This window comes from Ovis aries, chromosome 8 (genome assembly GCF_016772045.2).
Source record: "Ovis aries strain OAR_USU_Benz2616 breed Rambouillet chromosome 8, ARS-UI_Ramb_v3.0, whole genome shotgun sequence".
NCBI lineage: Eukaryota > Metazoa > Chordata > Mammalia > Artiodactyla > Bovidae > Ovis > Ovis aries.
Window position 1 is genome coordinate 68323650 of NC_056061.1, and position 26622 is coordinate 68350271.

The window sequence follows — 26622 nt, forward strand, 5'->3', positions numbered from 1 at the left end:
CAAGAGAAGACTCTACACATGGACATCACCAGATGGTCAACACCAAAATCAGATTGATTATATTCTTTGCAGCCAAAGATGGAGAAGCTCTATACAGTCAACAAAAATAAGACAGGGAGCTGACTGTGGCTCAGATCATGAAATCCTTATTACCAAATTCAGACTTAAATTGAAAAAAGCAGGGAAAACCGCTAGACCATTCAGGTATGACCTAAATCAAATCCCTTATGATTATACAGTGGAAGTGAGAAATAGATTTAAGGGCCTAGATCTGATAGATAAGAGTGCCTGATGAACTATGGACAGAGGTTCATGACATTGTACAGGAGACAGGGATCAAGACCATCCCCATGGAAAAGAAATGCAAAAAAGCAAAATGGCTGTCTGGGGAAGCCTTACAAATAGCTGTGAATAAAAGAGAAGCGAAAAGGCAAGGAGAAAAGGAAAGATATAACCATCTGAATGCAGAGTTCCAGAGAATAGCAAGAAGAGATAAGAAAGCCTTCCTCAGCAATCAATGCAAAGAAATAGAGGAAAAGAACAGAATGAGAAACACTAGAGCTCTCTTCAAGAAAATTAAAGATACCAAGGGAACATTTCATGCAAAGATGGGCTCGATCAAGGACAGAAATGGTATGGACCTAACAGAAGCAGAAGATATTAAGAAGAGATGGCAAGAATACACAGAAGAACTGTACAAAAAAAATCTTCATGACCCAGATAATCATGATGATGTGATCACTCATCTAGAGCCAGACATCCTGGAATGTGAAGTCAAGTGGGCCTTAGAAGCATCACTATGAACAAAGCTAGTGAAGGTGATGGAATTCCTATTGAGCTATTTCAAATCCTAAAAGATGATGCTGTGAAAGTGCTGCACTCAATATGCCAGCAAATTTGGAAAACTCAGTAGTGGCCACAGGACTGGAAAAGGTCAGTTTTCATCCAAATCCCAAAGAAAGGCAATGCCAAAGAATGCTCAAACTACCACACAATTGCAATCATCCCACATGCTAGTAAAGTAATGCTCAAAATTCTCCAAGCCAGGCTTCAGCAATACGTGAACCGTGAACTTCCTGATGTTCAAGCTGGTTTTAGAAAAGGCAGAGGAACCAGAGATCAAATTGCCAACATCTGCTGGATCATGGAAAAAGCAAGAGAGTTCCAGAAAAACATCTATTTCTGCTTTATTGACTATGCCAAAGTCTTTGACTGTGTGGATCACAATAAACTGTGGAAAATTCTGAAAGAGATGGGAATACCAGACCACCTAACCTGCCTCTTGAGAAATCTGTAATCAGGCCAGGAAGCAACAGTTAGAACTGGACATGGAACAACAGACTAGTTCCAAATAGGAAAAGGAGTGTGTCAAGGCTGTGTATTGTCACCCTGCTTATTTAACTTATTTGCAGAATACATCATGAGAAACGCTGGACTGGAAGAAACACAAGCTGGAATCAGGATTGCCGGGAGGAATATCAATAACCTCAGATATGCAGATGACACCACCCTTATGGCAAAAAGTGAAGAGGAACTAAAAAGCCTCTTGATGAAAGTGAAAGAGGAGAGTGAAAAAGTTGGCTTAAAGCTCAACATTCAGAAAACGAAGATCATGGCATCCGGTCCCATCACTTCATGGGAAATAGATGGGTAAACAGTGGAAACAGTGTCAGACTTTATTTTTTTGGACTCCAAAATCACTGCAGATGGTGACTGCAGCCATGAAATTAAAAGATGCTTACTCCTTGGAAGAAAAGTTTATGAGCAACCTAGATAATATATTCAAAAGCAGAGACATTACTTTGCCAACTAAGGTCCGTCTAGTCAAGGCTATGGTTTTTCCAGTAGTCATGTATGGATGTGAGAGTTGGACTGTGAAGAAGGCTGAGCGCCGAAGAATTGATGCTTTTTCTTATTTTTTATTTTTTGAAGAATTGATGCTTTTGAACTGTGGTGTCTGAGAAGACTCTTGAGAGTCCCTTGGACTGCAAGGAGATCCAACCAGTCCATTCTAAAGGAGATCAGTCCTGGGTGTTCTTTGGAAGGAATGATGCTAAAGCTGAACTCCAGTACTTTGGCCACCTCATGTGCAGAGTTGACTCATTGGAAAAGACTCTGATGCTGGGAGGGATTAGGGGAAGAAGGAAAAGGGGACGACAGAGGATGAGATGGCTGGATGGCATCACTGACTCGATGGACGCGAGTCTGAGTGAACTCCGGGAGATGGTGATGGACAGGGAGGCCTGGCGTGCTTCGATTCATTGGGTCGCAAAGAGTCGGACATGACTGAGCGACTGAACTGAACTGAACTGATGCTCACAGTTGTTTCTTGTCCACCTCTTTGAGAACCCATTGACTGTACAGTCCATGGAATTCTCCAGACCAGAATAGTGGAGTGGGTTGACATTTCCTTCTCCAGCGTATCTTCCCAACACCAGGATCGAATCCAGGTCTCCGGCATTGCAGGTGAATTTTTTACCAGCTGAGCTGCCAGGGAAACCCAAGAATAGGAGAGTGAGTATCCTAGCCCTTCTCCAGGGTATCTTCCTGACCCAGGGATCAAACCGGGGTCTCCTGCATTGCAGACAGATTCTCTACCAGCTGAGGTACAATGGAAGCCCTGTATCCCACCCTTACTATGAACTCTTTCTTTCTTGCTGACGAATTTTCTATAGACGTTCTTTTAGTGATTAACCACTTTCAGTGAGTGAGTTTTTGATTTGACGAATAACTATTTATCTGGGTATGGAATTCTAAGTTGTGTCCCTATAGCACCAAGAATATATGATTCTACTGTCATCTTGATTTTATTGTGATTCCTTGTAGTGGCATCTGACTTCTCTACCCACTACTTTCTCTTTATTCTTAATACTCAATGTCCTACGATATATCTAAGTATAGGTTGATTTTTTTCCCTTGGTGACATCTAGGATTATTTTCATTCTGTACTTGGATATCTAATTGAACATTTCAAATTTGAGCTTCTAATTTTTTAATGCCAAACCCACCTCACTCACTCTTGTCTCAGACTTAATTAAGAACCACTCAGTCCTTCCGAGTGCTCAGACAAAACTTTGAAGTCCTCCTTGCTTCATCTCTTTTCTCCCATACTCCACATTCAATCTACGAAGAAATTTGGCTCTACCTTAAAAATGCATCCAGAATCCAGGTACATTTCACTTTTCCCACTGCTGCCAACCGGGTCTAAGCCCCTGTTATATCTTGCCTTGTGTATTCTTGTAGTTTCTCCTTGTCTCTCTGCTTCCCACCTCGTCTCTTCTATCCTCTGCTCAGAAGCAACAGTGATTTTAAAATATAAGATAGATTATGCCATTCCTTTGCTCAAAACTGTCATTGCTTCCCCATCTCACTTATAGTAAAAATCAATGTCTTTATGGTCAGTTACAAGGTCTTACATGGCTTATAATTCCCTTCCCATCTCCCCTTAACTTACTGTCCTCCAGTCACACTGGCCCCTTAGTGTTTCTCGCAGCATGCTCTCATCTTTATATGAAGTGGTCTTTTTTGCTTAGGATGTGCTTTTTCCAGATAACCACGTGGCTAACTCCATCATGTCTTTTGGGTCTGTGTTCAATGATTGCCTTTTCAGTGAGGACTACTTTAACTATGACATACAAATCCATCTCTCTTACCCTTCCCTGTCTATTTCATAGCACTTTTCATTTTCTAAATTGCTATAAATTTTATGGATTATGTTCATTGCGTATTTTCTGTTCTTTCATAAAAATGTAAGTTCTCTGAGTGCATACATTTACACTTTTTGTTTTAATTCTGTATCTCAAATACCTAGAACAGAACCTGGTACAAAGAAGATGCATAATAAATATTTGTTAGATGACTGATATATATGTGCATGCATGCTAAGTTGCTTCAGTCATGTCCAACTCTTTATCCTATGGACTGTAGCCCGTGAGGATCCTTTGTCCATGGAATTCTCCAGGCAAAATTACTGGAGTGGGTTACCATGCTCTCCTCCAGGGGATCCTCCTGACCCAGGGATCGAACCCACGTCTCTTGTGTCTCCTGCATGGGCAGATGGGTTCTTTACCACTAGCACCAACTAGGAAGCCCAACTGATATATGTATATATATATGATATGATATGATATATATATATTTATTTATCTTCTGTATTTTTACAGAATGGAAATACAGTGAAATATAGTTACAACCCAAATGCTCATTATCTGGTAAATAGATAATCAAAACTTTGATATAGCCATACAATGGAGCTTGACTCAGAACAAAATACTGATATAAAGTACAACATGGAAGAATATCAAAACCTTATGTGAAAAAAAAAAACAGATATAGAAAATGTCATATGCTGTTATTCCATTTATATAAAATTTTCAAAAGTCTAAACTATGAAGATGAAAAGCCTGTCAGTAGTTGCCTGATGCCAGGGGGTGGGACTGGAATTAACTCCAAGAACTGATGGAACTCTTTGGGGTTCTCAAAATTTTCTTAAATCTGACTATGGTAGTGATTGTACTATGCTGCTGCTGCTGCCAAGTCACTTCAGTCGTGTCTGACTCTGTGCGACCTCATAGACGGCAGCCCACCAGACTCCCCCGTCCCTGGGATTCTCCAGGCAAGAACACTGGAGTGGGTTGCCATTTCCTTCTCCAATGCATGAAAGTCAAAAGTGAAAGTGAAGTCGCTCAGTCATGTCCAACTCTTCACGATCCCATGGACTGCAGCCTACCAGGCTTCTCCATCCATGGGATTTTCCAGGCAAGAATACTGGAGTGGGTTACCATTGCCTTCTCCGATTGCACTATATATTAACTAAAACTCATTGTTTACTTAAAATAGTAGAATTTAGAGTATGTAAATTATTCCTCAAAAGCTATAAGCAATAAAAAAAAATTACAATTCATATTAACTGCATATGATCAGAATTTAATTAGGAAGCACTTGACAATCTTTGGCACATCTTCAGAATAAGTTGCTGACTCTGTATTGGGAAGATGTGGATTTAGCAGTTCATAAAGTTCAGAGCCTTCCCTGTAACCATGCAGTGTTCATCCTTTACTCTTGGTGGAACACACCTCTATCACAGTACTCACTGTTATAGTCATTTACTTGTAAGACCCAACACCCACCCTCTACCATATATATATATTTATAAACTCCAGGTACGGTCTGATCTTGAACAGGTATGGTCTACCTTGAACTCCAGGGTATAGTCTGTCCCTCACTTATCCTCATGTCCTATGCCCTAGAGGTGTGAGACCCATGGGAGATCCTGAGATAATTCTAGCTAAAGGACTAGATGATTACGAGTAGAATGGCATATAAAAGGAAATTTACCAGTGACAGAAATTGATATTGTCTTGCTATATAGTCCATATAATATTACCAAAATCATACACTTATTCCTAGCTGTATTTTTTCATCCATGCTTCAAGCTGCTATAATTGAAGAAATCACATAAATGCTTATTCTTTGATTTATCAGGTGTGTATTGAGTGCCCTCTATGTGCCACACACTTTTTTAAGTTCTAAGGATGGATATGATAGTTAATAAAACAACGATTTGGAACTTATTTTAAACAATTACTTTCTTTAAATTGGGCAGTAATTATTAAAGATGTCTTGAGGAAATGTTCTCTCTAGATTTTGGTTAGTAACTTAAAGATTATTAGTTTTATACAGTTGTCAGAGTTTTAAATGCTGTGGGTAAGTATTTTGTTTTTCTTGTAAAATGAAGTGTAGCAAACTACACTCTTTCTCCGGGGGTGAGGGAAAGTTTCTGGAAAAGGAAATTCCAGCACCACCCCTCGAGGTATTTATTTTCCAGAGTAAATCTTCCAACCATCCAGCTCAAACACTAAGTAAGCACACATGTGACACACCACGCCCTCTGCAGAGACTCACTCAGGGCAAAACAGAGTAGGTATTTTGTTAATCCTTTTAGCCTGAACAAGCAGTAGAAGAAAAACTCAGGAAATAAATCATATAAAAATATGAGAACAATAGGAAAGAAAAGCCTGTCTTACAGGTTTGTTTCCTGTTCTAATACTTCTGGAATGTGGTTTTCTCTCCTATTGATGCTGAATATAACTAGAAGGTCTAAAGTTGTCATTCTTTTCTTAGCCAGAGTTCTCCTTTGTCTGTGTATATTATCACCCTGTTAAAACTAAAATCTCTCAGAACTGTCCAAACAAAAGTTATAGGAAGCATTTGGTGACAGTTGCTATAGGGTAACATTTTTTAAAAAGGTTGCATATACAGAATTTCAACTGAAATTATAACATTCTATTTGCTTCTTAGCAGTTATATGTTTCTAAGCAAGTTGACTTTTACAAAATGTAGCCAAGTTTTGGAGTAACACAGTTTTTTAAAACTGGAAGATATTCTAATAAAAACCTACCTTAATGCTTAAAAACTTTTGCATGCCACTGTTTAGTTTCTGAGTTATATACTTTTTTTTACAGGATTATTAGAACCTCTTGTGTTAAAAATAGCCTTCTAACTTAAAATTTTGCCCTTTAGAACCTCCATCAAAGAAAGGGAGAAAAGACAGTTTTCTGTTCTTTAATAAATCTGATAATGGTAGGTAGAAAAAACTGATACTTTCAGATGATCTGTGAGTGTCTGTTGTTTCTTCTGACCATTGTATCTAGAAAACAAACTACATTACATGCTCAGTCATGTTCAACTCCTTGCGACCTCATGGACTGTGGCCCGCCAGGCTCCTCTGTCCATGGGATTCTCCAGGCAAAAATACTGGAGTGCATTGCCATTTCCTCCTCCAGCGGATCTTCCCAACCCAGGGATCCAACCCGCGTCTCTGACATCTCCAGCATTGGCAGGCAGATTCTTTACCACTGCACCACCTTACTAAGTTTTAATTACTAAATTTCATTTTCTTCCCACTAGGAGAAGGTTTTCTGTGTCTGTAATTCCCATTACTCAGGCAAACGTCGGTTATTCACTAGATCTTCATGGCCAAATTCTGGAATGTTGTGATGTGCTCAGTCATGTCCGACTCTTTGTGACCCCTGTGGACTGTGGCCCACCAGGCTCCTCTGTCCATGGGATACTCCAGGCAAGAACACTGGAGTGGGTTGCCATTTCCTTCTCCAAGTCCAGGAATAAGTGTCACCAGTTAAGAGAGTTCACCTACTTGTACATGGCCACCACCAACCACTATTCTTCCTGAAGCACCACTGCTCTGATCAACTGTCTCATCTTCCGAGCTCTGCCTAACCCTTTCCCCAGCCCTGTGCCCCTGCCCACCTGCCGGTATCTCAAAATGGGGTCTAAGCAGACATCATCTGGGAGAGAAGACACCCAGGATGAGTTCTCATGGCATGTGTGCTTTGAGGGTAGATCTCACTCTTTCTCCTGCTCCAAGCTAGATTTGGCCACTAGAAAAGCCTGTCAGTGACCTAAGTTATAGTTAAAGTGAAAGTGAAGTCGCTCAGTCGTATCCGACTCTTTGCGACCCCATGGCCTGTAGCCAATCAGGCTCCTCTGTCCATGGAATTTTCCAGGCAAGAGTACTGGAGTGGGTTACCATATCCTTCTCCAGGGGATCTTCCCAATCTAGGGATCAAATCCAGGTCCCCCGCATTGCAGGCAGACGCTTTACCCTCTGAGCCACCAGGGATGGTAATAATGACTATACTTATTGTAAACTGTCTCTCTGGCCACCAAATTGTATGTCTACAATTTGGACTTTGACCTAGTAGGAAAGGACTTTTCCACAAATAGATTGCTAAAGTTTAAGTTTATGTCTGCTTTTAACTTTTACCTAATGTAATGAGTGTCTTCCACCCATGAAAAGTGCAAGTGTCAGTTGGGTACCCCAGATGGATGAACTTAATAACCCCTACATTGGACAAGCCAGTGAAATCTAACAAGCCAGTTATAGGGGAGAATGCTTGAAAACCTCAAGAAGAGCAACCTCTGTCAAAAGGCAAACAAGTTTTAGGGAGAAAATTCTCTCTAATCCACCCAATTTAATTTCTTTCCGAAAGTAAAGAAAAAAAAATCACAGAAGATCTTTCAGGGGTTGAAAAATATTTAGACTGTATTGTGGAAAAAATCAGTAGATGCTGTCAATCTATATTTTTAGGAAGGTTTAACATACACTGTTCCACACAGTCAGTCATGATATAATTTGATGACTGCATGCTATGAAAGATGAAATGGTGCTATGCTGAAGACAGCTTATGTAGGCCAGTTGTTATATTTCCAGAAATTTGGCAAACCAGGTGATATAATCTTGTAAGCCAGTTGACCATTCATTGAATTGGTCATCATAGGAATATTTATATCATAGAAAAATAGCAAACCAATCATTGAGCATTTGCCAGGATATCACTGGATAAGAAACTGGTTTAGAAATATAGACCGAAGAGCAGGACCAATGGGATAAATGCTGAAGATTTATGAACAGATAGTTTCCTCTGAGTTAGATGTTGGCACTAATTTCTTTAGCACTTTTATAAATTCTCTGGAAAGAGGTAACACACAGAGAAATGTCTTTTTTTTCTTTTCAGATGACAAACATTTGCACAAACTATAAATTCAAGGAAATAACACCCAGAGCTCTTAGTAAAATTGTGAGTTGGCTCAATAATAGCAGATGAGCTGTAATAAAACAAGAAAAAGGCAATTGGGAGAAGATTATCTTAACATAAGCTTGTTAGATGATAGATTCTAACCTTTATATTTTGACCTATAAATGAAATTTAGGGATTTCTGTAGACTTCTTCTGTGTTCACTAATATAATTTGTTAGTTATGATAAAAAGGATGTTAAAACACCATGCCTCATCGGAAGCACTGGAAACAAAATAGAATAAACTGTCCCACCCTTATAAAGAGATCTTAATGCACACTTCCTGCAGTTTTGGTTGACATGCTTCAAGGATAATGTAATGGAACTGGAAAAATTTCAGAGGAAAGTGTGTAACCCGATCGAGGGATTATAAGAATCCCAGATGAGGCTAAGATTATATTAACTAGCAAATCATGAAAGGTTTTGAATAAAGTAAATATAGATGGATTTAGCAAATCCTGAAAGACCAGAGCTATAGTGTACCCCTTTGATGTTTGAAATACAAATTTGGAGAAGAAATAAAAGGAAACACATTATTGTTTCTCAAGGAGGAATAATGACAGCAAAAATAACATTGTACCTCAAAGTTTTGCTTTTGTCAATTTCAAAGAAAATCGTTATATTTATATATAATGTAAATGTACCAAACAGATAGAGCCAACTCATTGGAAAAGACCCTGATGCTGAGAAAGATTGAAGGCGAAGGAGAAGGGGGTGGCAGAGGATGAAATGGTTAGATAGCATCACCAACTCGATGGATGTGAATCTGAGAGAGTGAAGGACAGGGGAGCCTGGCGTGCTGCAGTCCATGGTGTCGCCAAGAACCTGACAGTACTTAGTGATTGAACAACAACATATTCTAATATGCAAAATTTACTGTATATTGCCTCTGATCAGTGACCTCCCCTCAGGCTCTATCGATAGGAAAAGGAGTAAGAAGCTTCCTTTTCTCAACCTAGATTGAGAGAACACACAATCTGCCTTTCTATGGTTGTTGTTTTAAGGCGATTTAAGGGAAGAAACAGAAGAGCCATTGTAATTGTTTTCTCTCACTGCCGAACCCTCTAGGTAGAATGTGTTCCCAAAGCTCACCAGTTTTCCACTTTATAAGGAAATTTAGTTGGGATTAATTTCATTGTCCTAATTAGAACTCACAGTTTGGTTAATCCTCAAATTCATTGGAAAAAAAAAATCAGGGTTTCTTTATGGCACTGATCCACCAGCTCCGCAGTGGCAGCTCGGATGGATTGAGGTCTCTACGGCTTTGGTGACCCGACTGAAGCATTCCCACCCCGCCTCTCCTGGCTCTGCTCCCAGCCTGGCTACCACTGCAGCCCCCCTCACCTGCCCTCGGGGTTTGGGGAGAAGACAGCACCTCTAGGCTAGGTGTTTTTGCTTAGGAAAGATGTCAGGCTTCGTGGGCATCAGGTTTTGAGCTCTGCCAAGGTCCAGCTGGCCTGGCACCGGGCCTCATCTAGAGAGGTGCCTCCTTCAGTGCCTCTGTAAGGGCTGTGTTTGTGTTAGTCGCTCAGTTGTGTCCGACTCTTTGTGACCCCATGGACTGTAGCCCGCCAGGCTCCTATGTCCATGGGATTCTCCAGGCAAGAATACCGGAGTGGGTTGCATTCCCTTCTCTGGGGGATCTTTCCAATCCAGGGATCGGACCTGAGTCTCCTGCATTGTAGGCAGATTCTTTACCTTCTGAGCCACCAAGGAAGCCCCTGGAAGGACTAGGGAACAGTTTTGTTATTGTGTCAACTTCACTCAGTTAACTCACTTGAGAAACTAATCATTTTTTACTTTGTCGAGAATGATGAATGTGTAGGCGAGTGAACTGTATTGCTCCCAAAGTGCCTTTTTTTCTCTGATACAAATATGTTTATAAAGACCTGGTCCAGTGATTCTTGGATGCGTTTGCTGCATCGAGGTGTTAGGGACTGGGTTTGTATGCGGTGGGGATACAGTCGGAAAATGGGTCCCCTTCTGTGAAGATGGGAAAGGAGCTCAAAGTGGAGATCTGAGCAGTGGGGTTAAGCCAAACCCCTGAAGTGACCCTTTCCTTGTCACCCAACTTCTCTCAGGTTCTTAGGAGGATGTTTTTCAAAGCCCAGTGCTCCAAGCCTGGTCTCATCTGAGTCCCTGGCAGGGTCATGTGTGAACCACATTAGACCCCAGAGACCTGAAGACTCTGTGTAATTGTTTTATGTGTACACATGATTACATAAATGCCAACATTTTAAATAATTTGAAAATGTCTTTGTAGCCATTCAAAAGAAATATCAGAGTTTCTTTAGAGTGAATTAGGAAAAAGGAAGTAGATAATTGATCATACTATTCTAGGGAAAGAGTTTTCCCCACAATAGAGGGTGGGCTATTTGGGTGTGAAAAAAATAGGGCAATGTATTTAAATGATGAGACAGAGAAGCAAACATCTTTCAAAAAACAAATCTAGGCTCTATGTGATCTTAATAATACAAACTTTAGGAAAAAATTTGCATATGTAAAGCATTAATAATTTATTATTTTATAAAATAGATATACTATACAGATTTATTTTGAAAAAAGTTTTATTGGCATATAGTTGATTTACAAAGTTGTGTTAGTTTCTGCTGAACAGCAAAGTGAATCAGTTATACACATCCATATATCCACTCTTTTAAAGACTATTTTCCCATATAGGTCATTACAGAATATTAATTGTGCTATACAGTAGGTTCTTCTTAGTTATCTATTTTATATATGGTAGTGTATATATGTCAGTCCCAATATCCCAATTTATCTTTCTCTTTCCCACTCCCTCTCCCCTCCTCCCAGCAATAATTTTTTTATTCCATATATAATCGATATCATGTGATATTTGTCTTTCTCTGACTTACTTCACTCAGTATGACAATCTCAACTCATCCATGTTGCTGCAAATGGCATTATTTTGCTATTTATTATGGCTGAGCAATATTCTATTGTATATATCTGCCACATTTTCTTTATGCATTTCTCTCTTAATGGACATTGAGATAACTTCCATGTCTTGGCTACTGTAAATAGTGCTGCAGTGAATATTAGGGTGCATGGATCATTTCAAATTATGGTTTTCTCTGGATATATGCCCGGGAGTGGATTGCAGGATCATACGGTAGCTCTATTTTTAGTTTTTTAAGGAAACTTCATATTGTTCTCCATAATGACTATACCAATTTACATTCCCCCATCAACAGTGTAGGACAGTTCTCTTTTCTCCATACCCTCTCCAGCACTTATTGTTTGTAAATTTTTAAGTGATGGCCCATCTGACCTGTGTGAGGTGATATCTCATTTGATTTGCATTTCTGTAATAATTATATACTATATAGATTTTTAATAGTTCACAGTCGACTGCCTGCTGCTGCTGCTGCTGCTAAGTCGCTTCAGTCGTGTCCAACTCTGTGCGACCCCATAGATGGCAGCCCATCAGGCTCCCCTGTCTCTGGGGTTCTCCAGGCAAGAACACTGGAGTGGGTTGCCATTTCCTTCTCCAGTGCATGGAAGTGAAAAGTGAAAGTGAAGTCACTTAGTCGTGTCCAACTTCTAGCGACCCCATGGACTGCAGCCTCCCAGGCTCCTCCGTCCATGGGATTTTCCAGGCAAGAGTACTGGAGTGGGGTGCCATCACCTTCTCTGAGTCAACTGCCTGGGATAACCTAAAATGTGAAACCTATGCAAGTGACCTAAATATGTTTTTTAATAAAATACACGTTTAAGGGAAGGGGAGGGATAAATTGGGAGATTGGGATTGACATGTACACACTATTGTATATAAAAGAGATAACTAATGGGGACCTACTGTGTAGCACAGGGACCTGTACTCAATACTCTATAACGACCTATATGGGAAAAGAGTGAGTATGTGTGTGTGTGTAACTGATTCACTTTGCTGTACAGCAGAAACTCACACAACATTGTAAATCAACTAAGCTTCAATAAAAATCAGTTAAAAATTAAAACATACGCTTTTTTTTGGAATCCCTTCCTGGTCCAGTGGTTAGGGCTTGGCACTCTTACTGCCAGGGTCCAATATTTTCTCTGTAGTAGAGGAGTTAAAATCCCATAAGCCTCGTAGCCCAGCCCTCTCAAAAAAAAAAAAAAAAAAACACTTCAAAAACTTTTCAATGAAATATATAGGTTCATAAAAGTGTACAAATCATAATATATGGTTCAACGAATTTCCATAAAGTGAATCACATTTCTGTAACCACCACTCCAATGCCATATCTATCTCTACCTACCGATCTATAGATGGCATCTAGAGTTCTCATGTCTTAAATACTAAGAGTATTTACTTTTATTCATATTTTTAAGAAGTTAGAGGTTAACATTTAATTACAGCAGGATTGTTTAACTTTTATGGAATTTTAGCTTCTAAAATAAATTACTGTGGTCTTCACCTTTAGGACATTTTAGATACAGTTTCATAGAGAGCAAAGTGTATCCTTTGTTGATCTGACACATAGACCCATCATTCAGATTCACTGTTCAACCTGATTGAGGCCACTAATACTGCAAAATTCTATTTGTTAAAAGGAAGATTTTTAAAACGAGAAAAAAAAAAAAAAACCGCACACATAACAGCAATGAGAGGAAGGAACTAACTTTCTAGAAACAAATTTTCTTAAATTAAGTACCGTGACTAAGTACTCTAATTCCTTTTCTTCCAGCCCTAAAGGATCATTTGCCAGTGAACCTTTTAAGTTTAATGGGGAGTCGCCCGAACTCTCTGCTATTGGGGGGTGGGGTTGGGGGTTGCGGGGCTCACAGACCCCGCAGGCGCGGCCGGACCAGCCCGAGCCTCTCCCCTGCCCACTTCCTCGCCCCCCTCATTCCACCGCCCCCGTCGCCCACTCCCCCTCTCTCCTCCCCCGTGACCCTTGACCCCAGCTAATCTGCATAGAGGAATGACAGGCATCCGCTGGGCAGGATCCGCCGCGCCGGCTGCGGCCGGCCGGACTGGGAGACCCGCGAAGGGGGAGAAGGTGAGGGGACTCGGCGGGCAGCTCCGCACCGACTGGGAAATGAACGCTTGGAACTCTGTCTGCGAGCGGACCCATGATCCAAGGACCGAAAGAGCCGCGTGATCGCCGGAGCTGGCCCTGCGACCCGAGACATGGGCCAGACCTCGGTCTCCACGCTGTCCCCGCAGCCCAGCAGCGGTGAGTCCGGGGCGCGCGCGATGCGCTCCCGCCGCGCGGGCGCGGGACCGGCTCAGGGCAGCGGGGGCGGCCGAGGGCTCCGCGGCGAGCCGGGCTCTGCCCGCACCGGCCGAGTCCCTCCGAGAAACCCGAGAGGTAGCGCTCCCCCAAACTCTTTGTCGTGGAAAAGTGGAATGCCTTTTGGGATCCAGCCGATTTTACCTTAAAGGCACAGGCTCCATTTTCTGTCGGAGATGCCTCGCTTTCGGGTCGGTCTGAATCACTTCTGAGCCTGAAATTTACGAGAAACGCCATATGCGTATTGCTTTGTTTTTAAAACGCGAAACCTAAAGAGCAAGATAAACGCGCCAACAGGTTTCTCTGTATTTACACTTGGCTTCTGAGCAGACTAGAACTGAATTCTTTCAAGCTTGTCAACTGATTTATGGTTTGTTTTTTCGGAGTAGAGTGCTGATTGCCCTCTCTTATCCAGGCAGAATGTTGAATACTTAGTAACAGAAAAAAGCTTAATTGTTTTAAATGATGCTTTTTATTAGACAGGCTGTAAAACTAGGGGAAACTTTTCATGAACTCAGTTATCTAGTTTTATGGAAACATGTGTAATGTTTCTGAAGTCTGTTGCCCCGTTTGAAGTATCATTTTTTCATTTTCTTAAAAAAAAAAAAAAAAAAAAGGAAGGAAGGTACGTATGTCTGGCGTTTCTCCAGTAGTGTAGGGACAAACAACCTTTTGATGGGGATACTTGTGCTTGGACAATGAGACAAGTTTAAAAGGTACTATTTTGACATTTGTTTCCGTCAAGAATTAAAAAAATCCTCAGAGGGGAGATTTACGTTATTTCTTGAGATATTTGATGCACTTTGCAAGTTGAGTAAACATCAAAGGGATCTTGCTGAAAGGAAATGACAGGGCGCAGATGAAGTTTTTTTTGTTTGTTTGTTTTTTGTTTTTAATCAGCTCCAGGATGTCTCTAACTCGATAGGATTCTACCATTCCAGCTTCACCCCACTTGGGTTGGTTTAGATTGCAGAACTTCACTCCTTGATATATTATAAGATTTTGCCTAAGGAGAACCAACCCCTCTGCAAAGGAGAGAAATCAGAGTCCAGAAGAAATCACACCTTCCCTTACTGTTCATGACAAGGTTGGAACAGAAGAGACTTCCTATTGATAGTGTTTGGGGGCATTTTGGAAGGGAGTGTTCATTAGGATCTTAATCTTAGTATAAACTATTTTGTGCAATTAAGACTTACTCTCATTTGTCTTACTTTAAAGCAGTGTGACTTCTTTCAAGAAAGAGTTATATATTTAAATTTCTGCACTGGCAAAACATAGAATTAGATGAGTACTCTGGTACAGTAGGTATAGAGTACTGCTCTGAATTTAGTTCTTTAGCCACACAGTATTGTTAAGGTTAATATGTAAAAAGCGAATTTTGCTTTTATAAAAATCAAGGAATGTTACATAAATGATGCTAAGATGCAGAGTAGAATCCTAAAACACAACCACTTGGGTTGTGTGAGTGCTCAGCTCTATTACAGTCTGCTACCCCATGGACGGTAGCCCACCAGGCTCCTCTGTCTATGGCCTTTTCAGGGCAAGAATACTGGAGTGGGTTGCCATTTACTTCTCCAGGGAATCTTCCCGACCCCGGGATTGAACCTATTTCTCTTGTGTCTCCTGCATTGGCAGGTGGATTCTTTACCACTGTGCCCCCTGGTAAGCCCTCCTAACTCTTACCCAGTACAGCAAAAAACACCCAGATTGCTATAATTCCTAATACACTGATTAATCATGTCAAAAGATTGGGCAGTTTATTAAGACAAAAAGTAACTCAAAAAATTGTGCTTGACCATAAAAGATATTTCAAAGAAATATCTCATGGAATGGTGTTATAATTAAACAACAGGTCCTCTGTTTAGTTGATTAAAAGCTTGTATATATTGAAGTGTCCAATCCAGACGTCATGAGTAGAGGGTTTCTTAGTTTTGTTTGGTTGGTTTTTTGATGGTTAAAAGCAGTCCGATTTTCTAACGATAACCCGCTTAGGTCCTCTCAGTGTATTATTATCACTCCATTTCCCTGAAGTTTTGCCATCAGATTCCAAACAAAAATGAAAAAAAAACAACAAAAACAGAACCTGTGATTGCCATATCTAGGTTTTGTATTCACGCTGGTGTTCTTCTTTGAGTCTGAAAACATCAAACCCTCTACTCTTCCAAGTATCTTGTTGACTCCTTGTTAGCTGTTTGCCAGTGGCTTCACGAGTGGTATGAAGATCCTTGTTCCATGTGATCTGTTATCTACTAGGTGTTTTAGTCTAGAGTGGCTGCTAGGGATTACAGTGGTGAAGATAATTCCCATGTTAAATGCTTAACAGAATCTGAGTCTAAGGAGTCAATTGTAGCACAGAGTAGGATAGTTTACAGCTGTTACTCGACTTGGGCTTTTGTGAAAATCAGCTCTGTGGGCCACAGGTTAGCTTGCTTCTCTTTGTCCATTTCAGACCCTCTTGAACCCTTCAGTTTAGGACCGCGACTATTTCTCTGGGCTCTAAGAAGACCAGTGATAATTAATTATTGCTGAAAACATGCAGTTAGAGTCATTGTTTCTATTTTTTAAAACAGCTTTATTGACATATAATTAGCATACCGTTTTCCAGTATTTTCACAGTGTTCTGCAACCATCAGTCCCTATTCCCATCCTTCTCAACCCTCCATTCCTAGACCTAATTAACCACGAATCGTCTTTCTGTCTCTGTAGGAAGAATAAATGTAAGTGGGATCATACAACACAACATGCCTTCTGTGACTGGCTTCTTTCACTTAGCATGATGTTTTCAAGGGTCTGCCGTGTGTAGCCTGTATCAGTGCCTCATTTGTTTTGTATTGCCTAATGATATTCCACTGTATTAACGTACCACATTTTATTTATCCATCTGTCAGTTGGTCATTTGGGTTATTAGTATTTTTACTTCTTGTCTCTCTGAATAGTACTGCCATGATCTTCAGGTAAAAGTTTTTCTTGAATGTATTTTCATTTCTCTTGGGTAATGGCAGTATTTCTAGGAGTGGAATTGCTGGGTCATATGTTAATTCTACATTTATGTTATGTTTTAAGGAACTACTTGCTTTGCAGAGTGGCTGTACCATTTTCCATTGCCGCCAGCAGTGTATGAAGGTTCCAGTTTCTCTGCATCCTCATCAACATTTGTTATTATATTTTGATTATGGCTATCCAATAGGTGTGAAGTTATATTTCATTGTGATTATGATTTGCATTTCCCTGATTTCTAATGACATTGTGCATCTTTTCGTGTGCTTATTGGCCATTCGTATATCCTCTTTGGAGAAATGTCTATTCAGATCTTTTGCCTAACTTTAATTAGCAATTTGACTTCCTATTATTGCGTTATAAGAGTTCTTTGTATACTGGATACAAATCCCTTATCAGATAATGTGATTTGCAGATATTTTCCCCTTCTCAAGGTTGTCTTTTCACTTTTTCTTCCTTTTCGCTTTTCTGATCCTATGATTGGCAACTGAAATTTTTTATTATGTCTAGTTTATATGTTTTATTGTTGTGTGCATTTTTGGTTTCCTTGCTGGGAAATCATAGCCTAACCAACAACAAGATTTACACATACGTTTTCTTTGAAAAGTTTTATAATTTTAGCTCATACATTTAGGTCTGTGATACATTTTAAGTTAGTTTTTATGTGTGGTATGATAGGGATTGTGTTGAACTTGTAGATTAATTTGAGTGATACTGTTCTCTTAACAATGAAGTGTTTCAACCCATAAAGGCAAGGAGTGGACATGGACAGTGTCTTTCCATTTAATTCAGATCTTTGATTTTTTCCCACAACGTTTATTAGTTTTCAGTGTATTAAGGCTTGCTGTTCCTTTGTTAAATTTATTGTTTATCAGTATTTTTATCATTTTGTGCTAGTTTAAATGAAATTGTGTTCTTATTTCATCTTCAGAATGTTGCTTGCCAGTGATAGAATATACATTTTTATATATTGATTTATACATTGAGTTTTATATATTGATCTTGTTGCCTGTAAATTTGCTGAACTCAGTTTTTTAGTCCTAATAGTTCTTTAGTGGCTTCTTTAGCATTGCTATGTACAAGATCATATTATACACAAGATATATATACAAGGTCATGTGCAAATAAAGATACTTTTACTTCATCTTTTCCATCTGAATGTCTTTTCTTTTCCTTGTCTAATTGCCCTCACTTTTTATACAGTATAATGTTGAAGAGAAGAAGCAAGAGTGAACATTCTTGTCTTGTTCCTCATCTAAGGAGGAAAGCAATCCGTCTTTCAACATTAAGTGTCATGTTAGCTGTGGGTTTTTCATAGATGCCCTTTATCAAGAAGTTCCCTTCTAGTCTTAGTTTTGAGCATCTTTATCATGCAAATGTTAGATTTTGTCAGAGGCTTTTTCTTTGCCCTTATTGAGATGATCATAAGGGTTTTGTCCTTCATTCTATTAACATGGCATATTTTTGTCCTTCATTCTCTTAATATTTCAGATGTCAAACCAACTTTGTATTCTTGGGATATAAAGTCTACTTGAATATGATATATAGTCCTATTTATATGTTGCTGGTTTTGATTTCCTTTTATTTTATTGAGGATTAGATTTATTATTTCTAAGCACAGGCTAAACAAGTGTGTCCCCAAATAGCATGGTTTCCGTGCTCTCTAACCTCATGCCTTAGAAGAGTTGAGACTTACAGTAATCTCACTGCCAAGTACAGGGCATAATAGATTGGATACAAAAGAAGTTTGTTGAGCATATGAATTAGTCAACAAATATTCTCAATGCAGTCTGACTACTTTAAGCCAATGATTATGTGAATGAGAGATTATTTTTATTCTTTTTAACTTGAAAAATTGCATGCTGCTCTGGCTCTGTTGTTGGAAGGATGGTATCTGAGCCTAGTAACTATTTCTTTCAGTCTTCAGCCCCACCCCATGCTCACTGTGCCACAGATCAGCTCTTGGGTGTTTTTGCATTACCCCTTGAGTTGAAAAGGCAGACAGAACCTCTTTTCTCACTTTTAGGAGATGAGAGAACAAATGAATAAAGTATATAAGTTCATGCCTAGGCCATGGTAGAACCTGTATCTCTCTGTGTTTCCGTAGTTTGATCAGAGACTTATTTTTGTCCTGCCCAGGATGTTTATCCATTTCCTTGCAAAGTCCATATTAGAAGAAATCATAAAACAAAAATTGATTGTCTGTTTTTCTTAATGAAAATAACATGCATAAAGTTCAGAAGTCAAACTTTACAAGACAGTTCAGACAGGATAAAAGTGAACTTTATTCCTTTCTAGGCCCCTCAGTCCCTTTAAAATTATAACTAAGCATGAACAACTTTTTTTCACTCCAGTTTTCCTTCATGTATATATCTTTATCAAAATACCAGCAAGAATAGTATGCTTACTGCTCTAGAGGCTGAGATTTTTCATGCAATGTAACTTGAAAATATTTCATATTAATGCTTTTTAATTTATAAACAATATTGTACTATGTGGATATATCATAATTTCCTTTAAAAAGAACTCTATTGTGTTTTTATATTTTGTTTGTATTTTTATATTGTTTCTAGGTTGTTTTGTGTGTGTTATTATGAACAAAGTTGAAGTGATCATCCTTATCCAAACTTCTTGCACTCTGTGTACCAGTAAAATCATAGCAATGAAATTGCTGGGTTAAAAGATTTATATGTTTTATTTTGATAGACTTTGCCAAATTACTCCCTAAGAGCTGTATCAGTATATTTTCTTGCTAGATAAGATTTCCTTTTTCTGCCCTCTCACCAGCACTGCATATCAGGATCTCTCTTGAAGCACCCGGTCCTTTGTGAGAAATAGAAGTCACTCCCTCTGGGTGAGGCAGTACTGCAGGAATATGGTTTAACTAGCAGTTCAGTAGCAGGACTTCAGTCCAACTCTCCCTCTTGTCTGGTTGCCTTTGCGCAGTAAACATTCTTGCACAATTCTTATTGTTTAGTCGCTAAGTCGTGTCCGACTCTTTGCGACCCCATGGACCATAGCTCGCCAGTCTCCTCTATCCACGAGATTCTCCATACAAGAATACTGAAGTGGGTTGCCATTCCCTTTTCCAGAGGGTCTTCCTGACCCAGGGATAGAGCCTGGGTCAGCTGCATTGCAGGCAGATTCTTTACCGACTGAGCCAACTGTATGGGACCGCAAAATTGTGCACAATTAACTTTTAAAAAATCCTTGTAAATCTATATGTAAAAAAGTGGTATCTCATTTTGATTATAAGTGAAATAGGATGTTTGTATTTCTTTTTCTTTGAACTGCTTATTTATAGCCTTTCCTTATTTTATATTTTCTTTTCTCAAAGATTTGTATGTCAAGATTAGTCTATATCTATCATATATTGTGAATATTTTTCTGTGTTTTTCTTACCTCATGTTTGTTTGATTTTTTTTAATGTTAAAACTTCAAATTTTTATAGAGTCATTCCTATCCTTTTCTTTCTTAACTGGAGTTATTAAGAAACATGTTTTCCTTTGCTGTTTTTCTCATATTTGACATTTAATCTCTGTAAGTGATTCTCATTTAAAGTGAATAATGTTATTAAATCCTTAAACTGCCTGGCAAAAAACCATCTGCAACTTGAAAAATTAAATCATAAAGTTGACAAAAAATGTGCATTGTATATAGAAAATAATGATTAATATTTTAATGTAGTAAGACCTCTTAAAAATCTGAGAAAGAAATCAGTAAGAAAAAGGCAAACACTCAAATAGAAAACTGAGTAGAGATCATGAACAAACATTTTTCAAAATATCTATTGGCCATAATTGTGAATTCACTATGAGTCAGGAATTATTCCAAGTGCTTTACTTGAATTAACTTTTTAATCCTCACAACATCCATATAGAGTAACTACCATTAATATCTGCACTTAAAGTTTTAATAGTACATTTTATCTAATGCAATATATCTAGTTATTATCACTCACCATGTAATCAAAATAAAGATGTTAGTGAGATATTTTGCATTCTTTTTCATATCAAGTCTTTAAATTGTGTGCATTTTATACACACAAGTATATTAGCCTCATTTCAAGTGCTCAGTAATACCATTCATGCTATCGTAATATTCATGCTCTTGCCCTTCACACTCTGACTCTGGGAAAACGAGAGCATAGGGCAGGGAAATACATTGTGATTCAAGCAGCCCTGGATATAAACCCAAAGTGCTGTTTACTAGATCTTGTAACATAACGTAATTTGAGCTTTAAATTCTTCGTCAGGACATACCTTGCTACCCTTCATAGAGTTTCATAAAGTTAAGTGCAGTGATATCCATAAAGGCATTTAACACAGTACTTGGCACTGTAAAAGAACTGTGAAAAAGCTACTGTCAGTTTTGCTTTTAAATCATATCTGCCAGAAGGCAGTGCCCATTATTTAAGAAAAACAACAACAGGATCGTTTTTAGAATTTCAGGCACCAGTCACAGGCTTTAGAGGGTATTCTTTGAGAGGAGGAGAATAAATCAGGGATGTAAACAGATTGTGGGGGAAAGTATGTTACAACAAGGTGTCCTGTGAGATTGGTGATACTTCTCGACTCTTCTCTCCTTCTGATACTATAAAAGGAAAATTAGGTCTTAAATCATATTTCATACGTTCATTCAACATAACAGTTATTTTCCTAGTGAAGACTTATTTTTTAGCAAAGTATGGAATAAACTATACTTCTGGTTTAGTTTTTTTTTAAGCCAAGGAGCATACTGATTTTCCAAACTTGGACAAGCTGCAGTCTCACTAAATATGGCAATGAAATCAAGACAAAAGGACAGACTCATGGATAATCTATAGTTGTTTAAACCTCACAGTTTTTCCTTCAAGGTAGGCACAGCTAAATGCTGCTACATGAAAACAGCATAGTTCATACTGTGAATCACTGCCCTTTCAAAAATGAACAAAAATATACAATTACTAGCTTCCCAGAAAGTGAACACAGCGTTGGCAAATTCAATAAACTATTCGCTGTGAGTCAGTGTTCTTAGGTATTTCCAAGACATACGGTCTCAATTGCACACATGTTGTCCTTGGTCTTCAGCCCATGTGATTGGGCACCAAGTTATCTGCCAGATGTGACAGGGGCAAGTGATAACTATCTGAGAAGCGCTCGGGGGCTAAACAGTCATCTGGGCAGACACTAGAATGTGTTTCTAAGTTACTTGGTGTATTCGTTTCTCAGGGCTACTGTAATGAAGTACCTACCACTAACTTGGGGGCTTAAAACAGAAGAAATGTGTTGTCTTAGAGTCCTGGAGGCTAGAAGTCCAACATTAGGGTTTTGGCAGGGCTACTCTCTAAATCCTGTCGGGGATCCTTCCTTCCCTCTCCCCTAGCTCTTGGTGGTTTGCTGACAATCTTTCATGTTCGCTGGCTTGCAGCAGCATAACTCCAATCTCTGTCTTTGTGAACACATGGTGTTCTTATGTCATCTTCATAGCTGTCTTTTTATAAGGACACTGGTCATACTGGAATATCTACGTTTTGCAGATGACAGCTGAAGCATAAGAATTAACTTGCCCACATTACTCAACCAAAGAAGAAATGCAAGTGACCATTTGATATAATGAGTAAAATTTAAGCAGTTCAGTGAAAAAAAAAATAGATGCCAGTGATCACCTATGAATTTAGTAAAGATTAAAAGGAATGATTTCTGGGAGATGTCTTGTGGTAGTTGAAATTGGTACAGGGTGTGAGAGCTGGACCATAAAGAAGGCTGAGCATCGAAGAATTGATGCTTTTAAACTGTGGTGTTGGAGAAGACTCTTGAGCGTCCCTTGGACTGCAGGGAGATCCAACCAGTCCATCCTAAAGGAAATCAGCGCTCAATATTCTTTAGAAGGACTGATGCTGAAACCGAAGCTCCAATACTTTGGCCACCTGATGCGAAGAGCCAGCTCATTGGAAAAGACCCTGATACTGGGAAAGATCGAGGTTAGGAGGAGAAGGAGATGATGAAGGGTGAGATGGTTGAATGGCATCACTTCAATGGGCATGAGTTTGAGCAAGCTCCGAGAGATGGTGAAGGAGAGGGAAACCTGGGTGTGTGGCAGTCCACAAGGTCACAAAGAGTCGGACATGACTGATTGACTGAACAACATCAGCAATCAAGAGAGCAGCTTGGTATTATGTATTAAAAATCTTAAAATGTGCATGTTATACTCGGGCCCAGTATTTCCACTTTCAGAAGCATATTGTAAAGGGAGTAATTATTTGCTCACTGGAGCAATGTTTCTCAAAGCCCCAAATCGGAAATAACCTAATAGTCAAACAATATAATTAATTAGTTGAGATTTGTTGTTGTCTAGTCACTAAGTCTTGTCTGACTCTTGCAACCCATGGACTGTAGCCCATCAGGCCCCTCTGTCCATGAAATTTTCCGGGTAAGACTACTGGAGTGAGTTGCCATTTCCTTCTCCAGGGGATCCTCCTGACTCAGGGATCGAACCTATGGCTCCTGCATTGGCAGGCAGCTTCTTTACCGCTGAGGGAATCCCAGCTGAGATATGGTCATGTAATAAAACTGGCCAGTTAAAAATGATGTAACAATATTATTGTAAAGCGATTTTCATAATAAATAGTGTAAGAATGTGAAAAAGCAGTTATTTGAAGTTATGTAATTCTAGTTTTAAAATATGTGCATGGAGAAAAATCTATACAGGCAGACAAAGAGGAAATTCATTTATGGAAAGTGTGACAGTCATGGCTTTCCTCTGCTTTGGGCATGATCAAGGCCAGAGTTTCTATGCACAGCGTCCACCGGGACCTCCTCTGGAATTAAAGCCAGAGCTGACCTGCAGGTGTATCAGTTTTTCTCTAGCTGTCATGGACTCTGACTCAGCTTTAAGGTCAATGACTGTTTTCCAACCAGTTTTACTATTTCCTGTGAATTCAATGATAAAACAAAAATATAGGTCCTACTATAGCCTACAGTAAACTTGCTTTTTTAGTTTTTTTTTCTTTGACTAAGAAAAATGTCAATCCACTGGAGAAAAAGAAAATGAACACAAATTTGAACCTTATTACTTCTCTTTGGTCTGTTGCTCATCAGGTCTGGCCAGTGAGTAATATCCTAAATGGTTTTTTGTTGTTATTGGGTTGCTCAGTTGTGTCTGGCTCTTTGTAACCCCATGGAATGCTGCACGCCAGGCTTCCCCGTCCTTCACTGCTATCTCCCAGAGTTTGTGCAAACACATGTCCGTCATGTTGGTGATGCCATCCAACCATCTCATCATCTGTTGCCCCTTTCTCCTGCTGCCCTCAATCTTTCCCAGCATCAGGGTCTTTTCCAATGAGTTGGCACTTCCCATCAGGTAATCAAAGTATTGGAGCTTCAGCCTCAGCATCAGTCCTTCCAGTGAATATTCAGGGTTGAGTTCCTGTAGGATTGGCTGGTTTGAACTCTTTGCTGCCCAGGGGACTCTCAGTAATCTTCTCCAGCACCACAATTCTAAAGCATCAGTTCTTTGGCGCTCAGCTTTCTTTATGGTCCAACTCTCACATCCATACATGACTGCTTGAAAAACCACAGCTTTGACTCTGCACCTTTGTTGGCAAAATGATGTCTCTGCTTTTCAGTATGCTGTCTAGGTTTGTCATAACCTTTATTCCAAGGATCAAGCATCTTTTAATTTCAAGGCTGCAGTCACTGTCAGCAGTGATGTTTTTAACATAAATTTATTTTATCTTCAGCTGTCTGAAAAGATAACAACTGATGGGCGAGTCAGACTTCATCCTTTGCTTACTTAATGCAGGAGGGAAGGAGATAAGAAACTTGAATTGTTGATCCTTTAATTAAGCCTGTTTAATTTAAATAGAGGAAAGGTTCCAACATACTTTCTTGTCCTTGGGACTTTAATGTAACTGACTGTGAGTTTCTATTCTTGGAAATAAGAGTCATATTTAGTGAAGACTCAACTTATAGAAAAGTGATATTGAGATGGAAATAGTCTTAAGAAAAGAAACACTTCTTGGTTGCCCCACCCCACCCCTATCTGAAGCAGGGGAACCAAAACTGAAATAGCTTTTGTTTCCCAGAAGGGAATGGGCAGATAATATGACTTCGAAGTCGGATCTGACCGTTATCACTTATGTTTGTAAATTACTCCTTCATTTATCTCCATTTCAAGGGACTGGATGTGTTTATTCATGTAAGCCTTCTGTCAGATATAACACTGGAAGCCTTAATACTAGGACAGTTTTGAGATATTCCTAGAAATCAACTCATTTTGTGGGATAGTGAAGAGAAAGAGTGGCACCTTCATCTAACAAGCAGTTTCTGGAACTGGAGTAATTATGTGTAAGGTACCGGGCTAAACTTTGGAGGAAAGATTCAAAGATAAATCAGGCACAGACCTTGCCCACAGGATTCAAACCAAGGAGACACTTAGTAAAGATGTGCAGAAATGGGGCTGGAAGGGAAAGGGATGCCAGAAAACTGTGGGGGCAGACCTGGGAGGCTAAAAATGACAGAAGAGGAACAAGAATTCAGCCTGAGCTGGAGAGGGCAGGAAGGCAAGAGTGCAAGACACGGGGGGCGCGGGTGGTGAGAATGATGGAAGGCTTTTTATTAAGTGAGAGAGATGATGAGAGCTTTTCTTTAAAGGGCTGAATTTGCCTGCTGCTTGCAGTACTGATTTCGTGGGGGTAGACTGAAGACAAGAAGCAAGAGGTAGACTTCGAAAATCCAACAAGCTGGAATGAACACCTGACCTGGCAGGGGAGGTGCCTGGGTGATGCCCAAGTTTGTATCTGCAAATCTGCCCTTTCTTCATGCTTCAGGCTCAAATAGACAACTGCCTATTTCACAGATCTGCTTGAATCCTTAATGCGCATCTCACAAGTGAAGTGAAGTTGCTCAGTCGTGCCCGACTCTTTGCCACCCCATGGATAGTAGCCTGCACCAAGCTCCTCCATCCATGGGGTTTTCAAGGCGAGAGTACTGGAGTGGGTTGCCATTTCCTTCTCCAGGGAATCTTCCCAACCCAGGGATCGAACCCAGGTCTCTCACAATGTAGACAGACGCTTTACCATCTGAGCCACCAGGGAAGTCCAATGGAAGACTTGATTTTGCCCTCCCAACTGGTTCTTCCTTTGACTTTCTACATTTCAGCAAAATACCTCTTAATCACTCACTCATTCTAGCCAGAAATCTAGGATTCATCCTTGGGTTTTTCCCTTTCCTCTTCATGTTGATCTATTAGAATGTCCTGCCCATTCTTCTTTGAGAGTACATCTCAAAGTCTGCTCACTTCCCTCTCACTCTGTCTACTGCCACCGTCCAATCCACCGTCTCTCTCTACGTTCCATCCATTGCGTGCCTAACCTCGGTAGGTTTGCACTTGTATCCTGCTTGTGTTCTCAACCTTGTGCAATTCATTTCCCACACAACAGCCAAAGTAATTTTTTAAAAGCATAAATCATGTCACTTCCTTACACAAGACCTTCCTATGACTTGCTGTTGCATTCAGAATAAAATCTGGATTTCACCCTGGCATCCTCAAAGCCATACATGATTCCATGTGATCCCTGATTTCCTCCCATCTCTCTGACTTTTCTGGTGGCTCAGTCAGTAAAGAATCCACCTGCAGTGCAGGAGACCTCTTGCAATGCAGGAGACCCGAGTTTGATCCCTGAGTCGGAAAGATCCCCTGGAGAAGGAAATGGCAGTCAACTTCAGTGTTCTTACCTGGGAAATCCCATGGACAGAGGAGCCTGGTGGGCTACAGTCCATGGGGTCTCAAGAGTCAGACACAACTT

General features: G+C 39.8%; 1 protein-coding gene across 3 annotated transcripts in view; it reads left to right on the forward strand.

The window, feature by feature from the left end:
* Window positions 1-13530: 13530 nt before the first annotated feature.
* Window positions 13531-26622, forward strand: part of PHACTR2 (phosphatase and actin regulator 2) — a 143917-nt gene continuing 130825 nt past the window's right edge. For all 3 annotated transcript variants that reach the window (XM_012183029.4, XM_027972511.3, XM_060419769.1), the window contains exon 1: window positions 13531-13781. In XM_012183029.4, coding sequence (XP_012038419.1) covers window positions 13736-13781 — 46 coding nt within the window. In that variant the 5' untranslated portion in view covers window positions 13531-13735. The remainder of the gene's footprint in view (window positions 13782-26622) is intronic.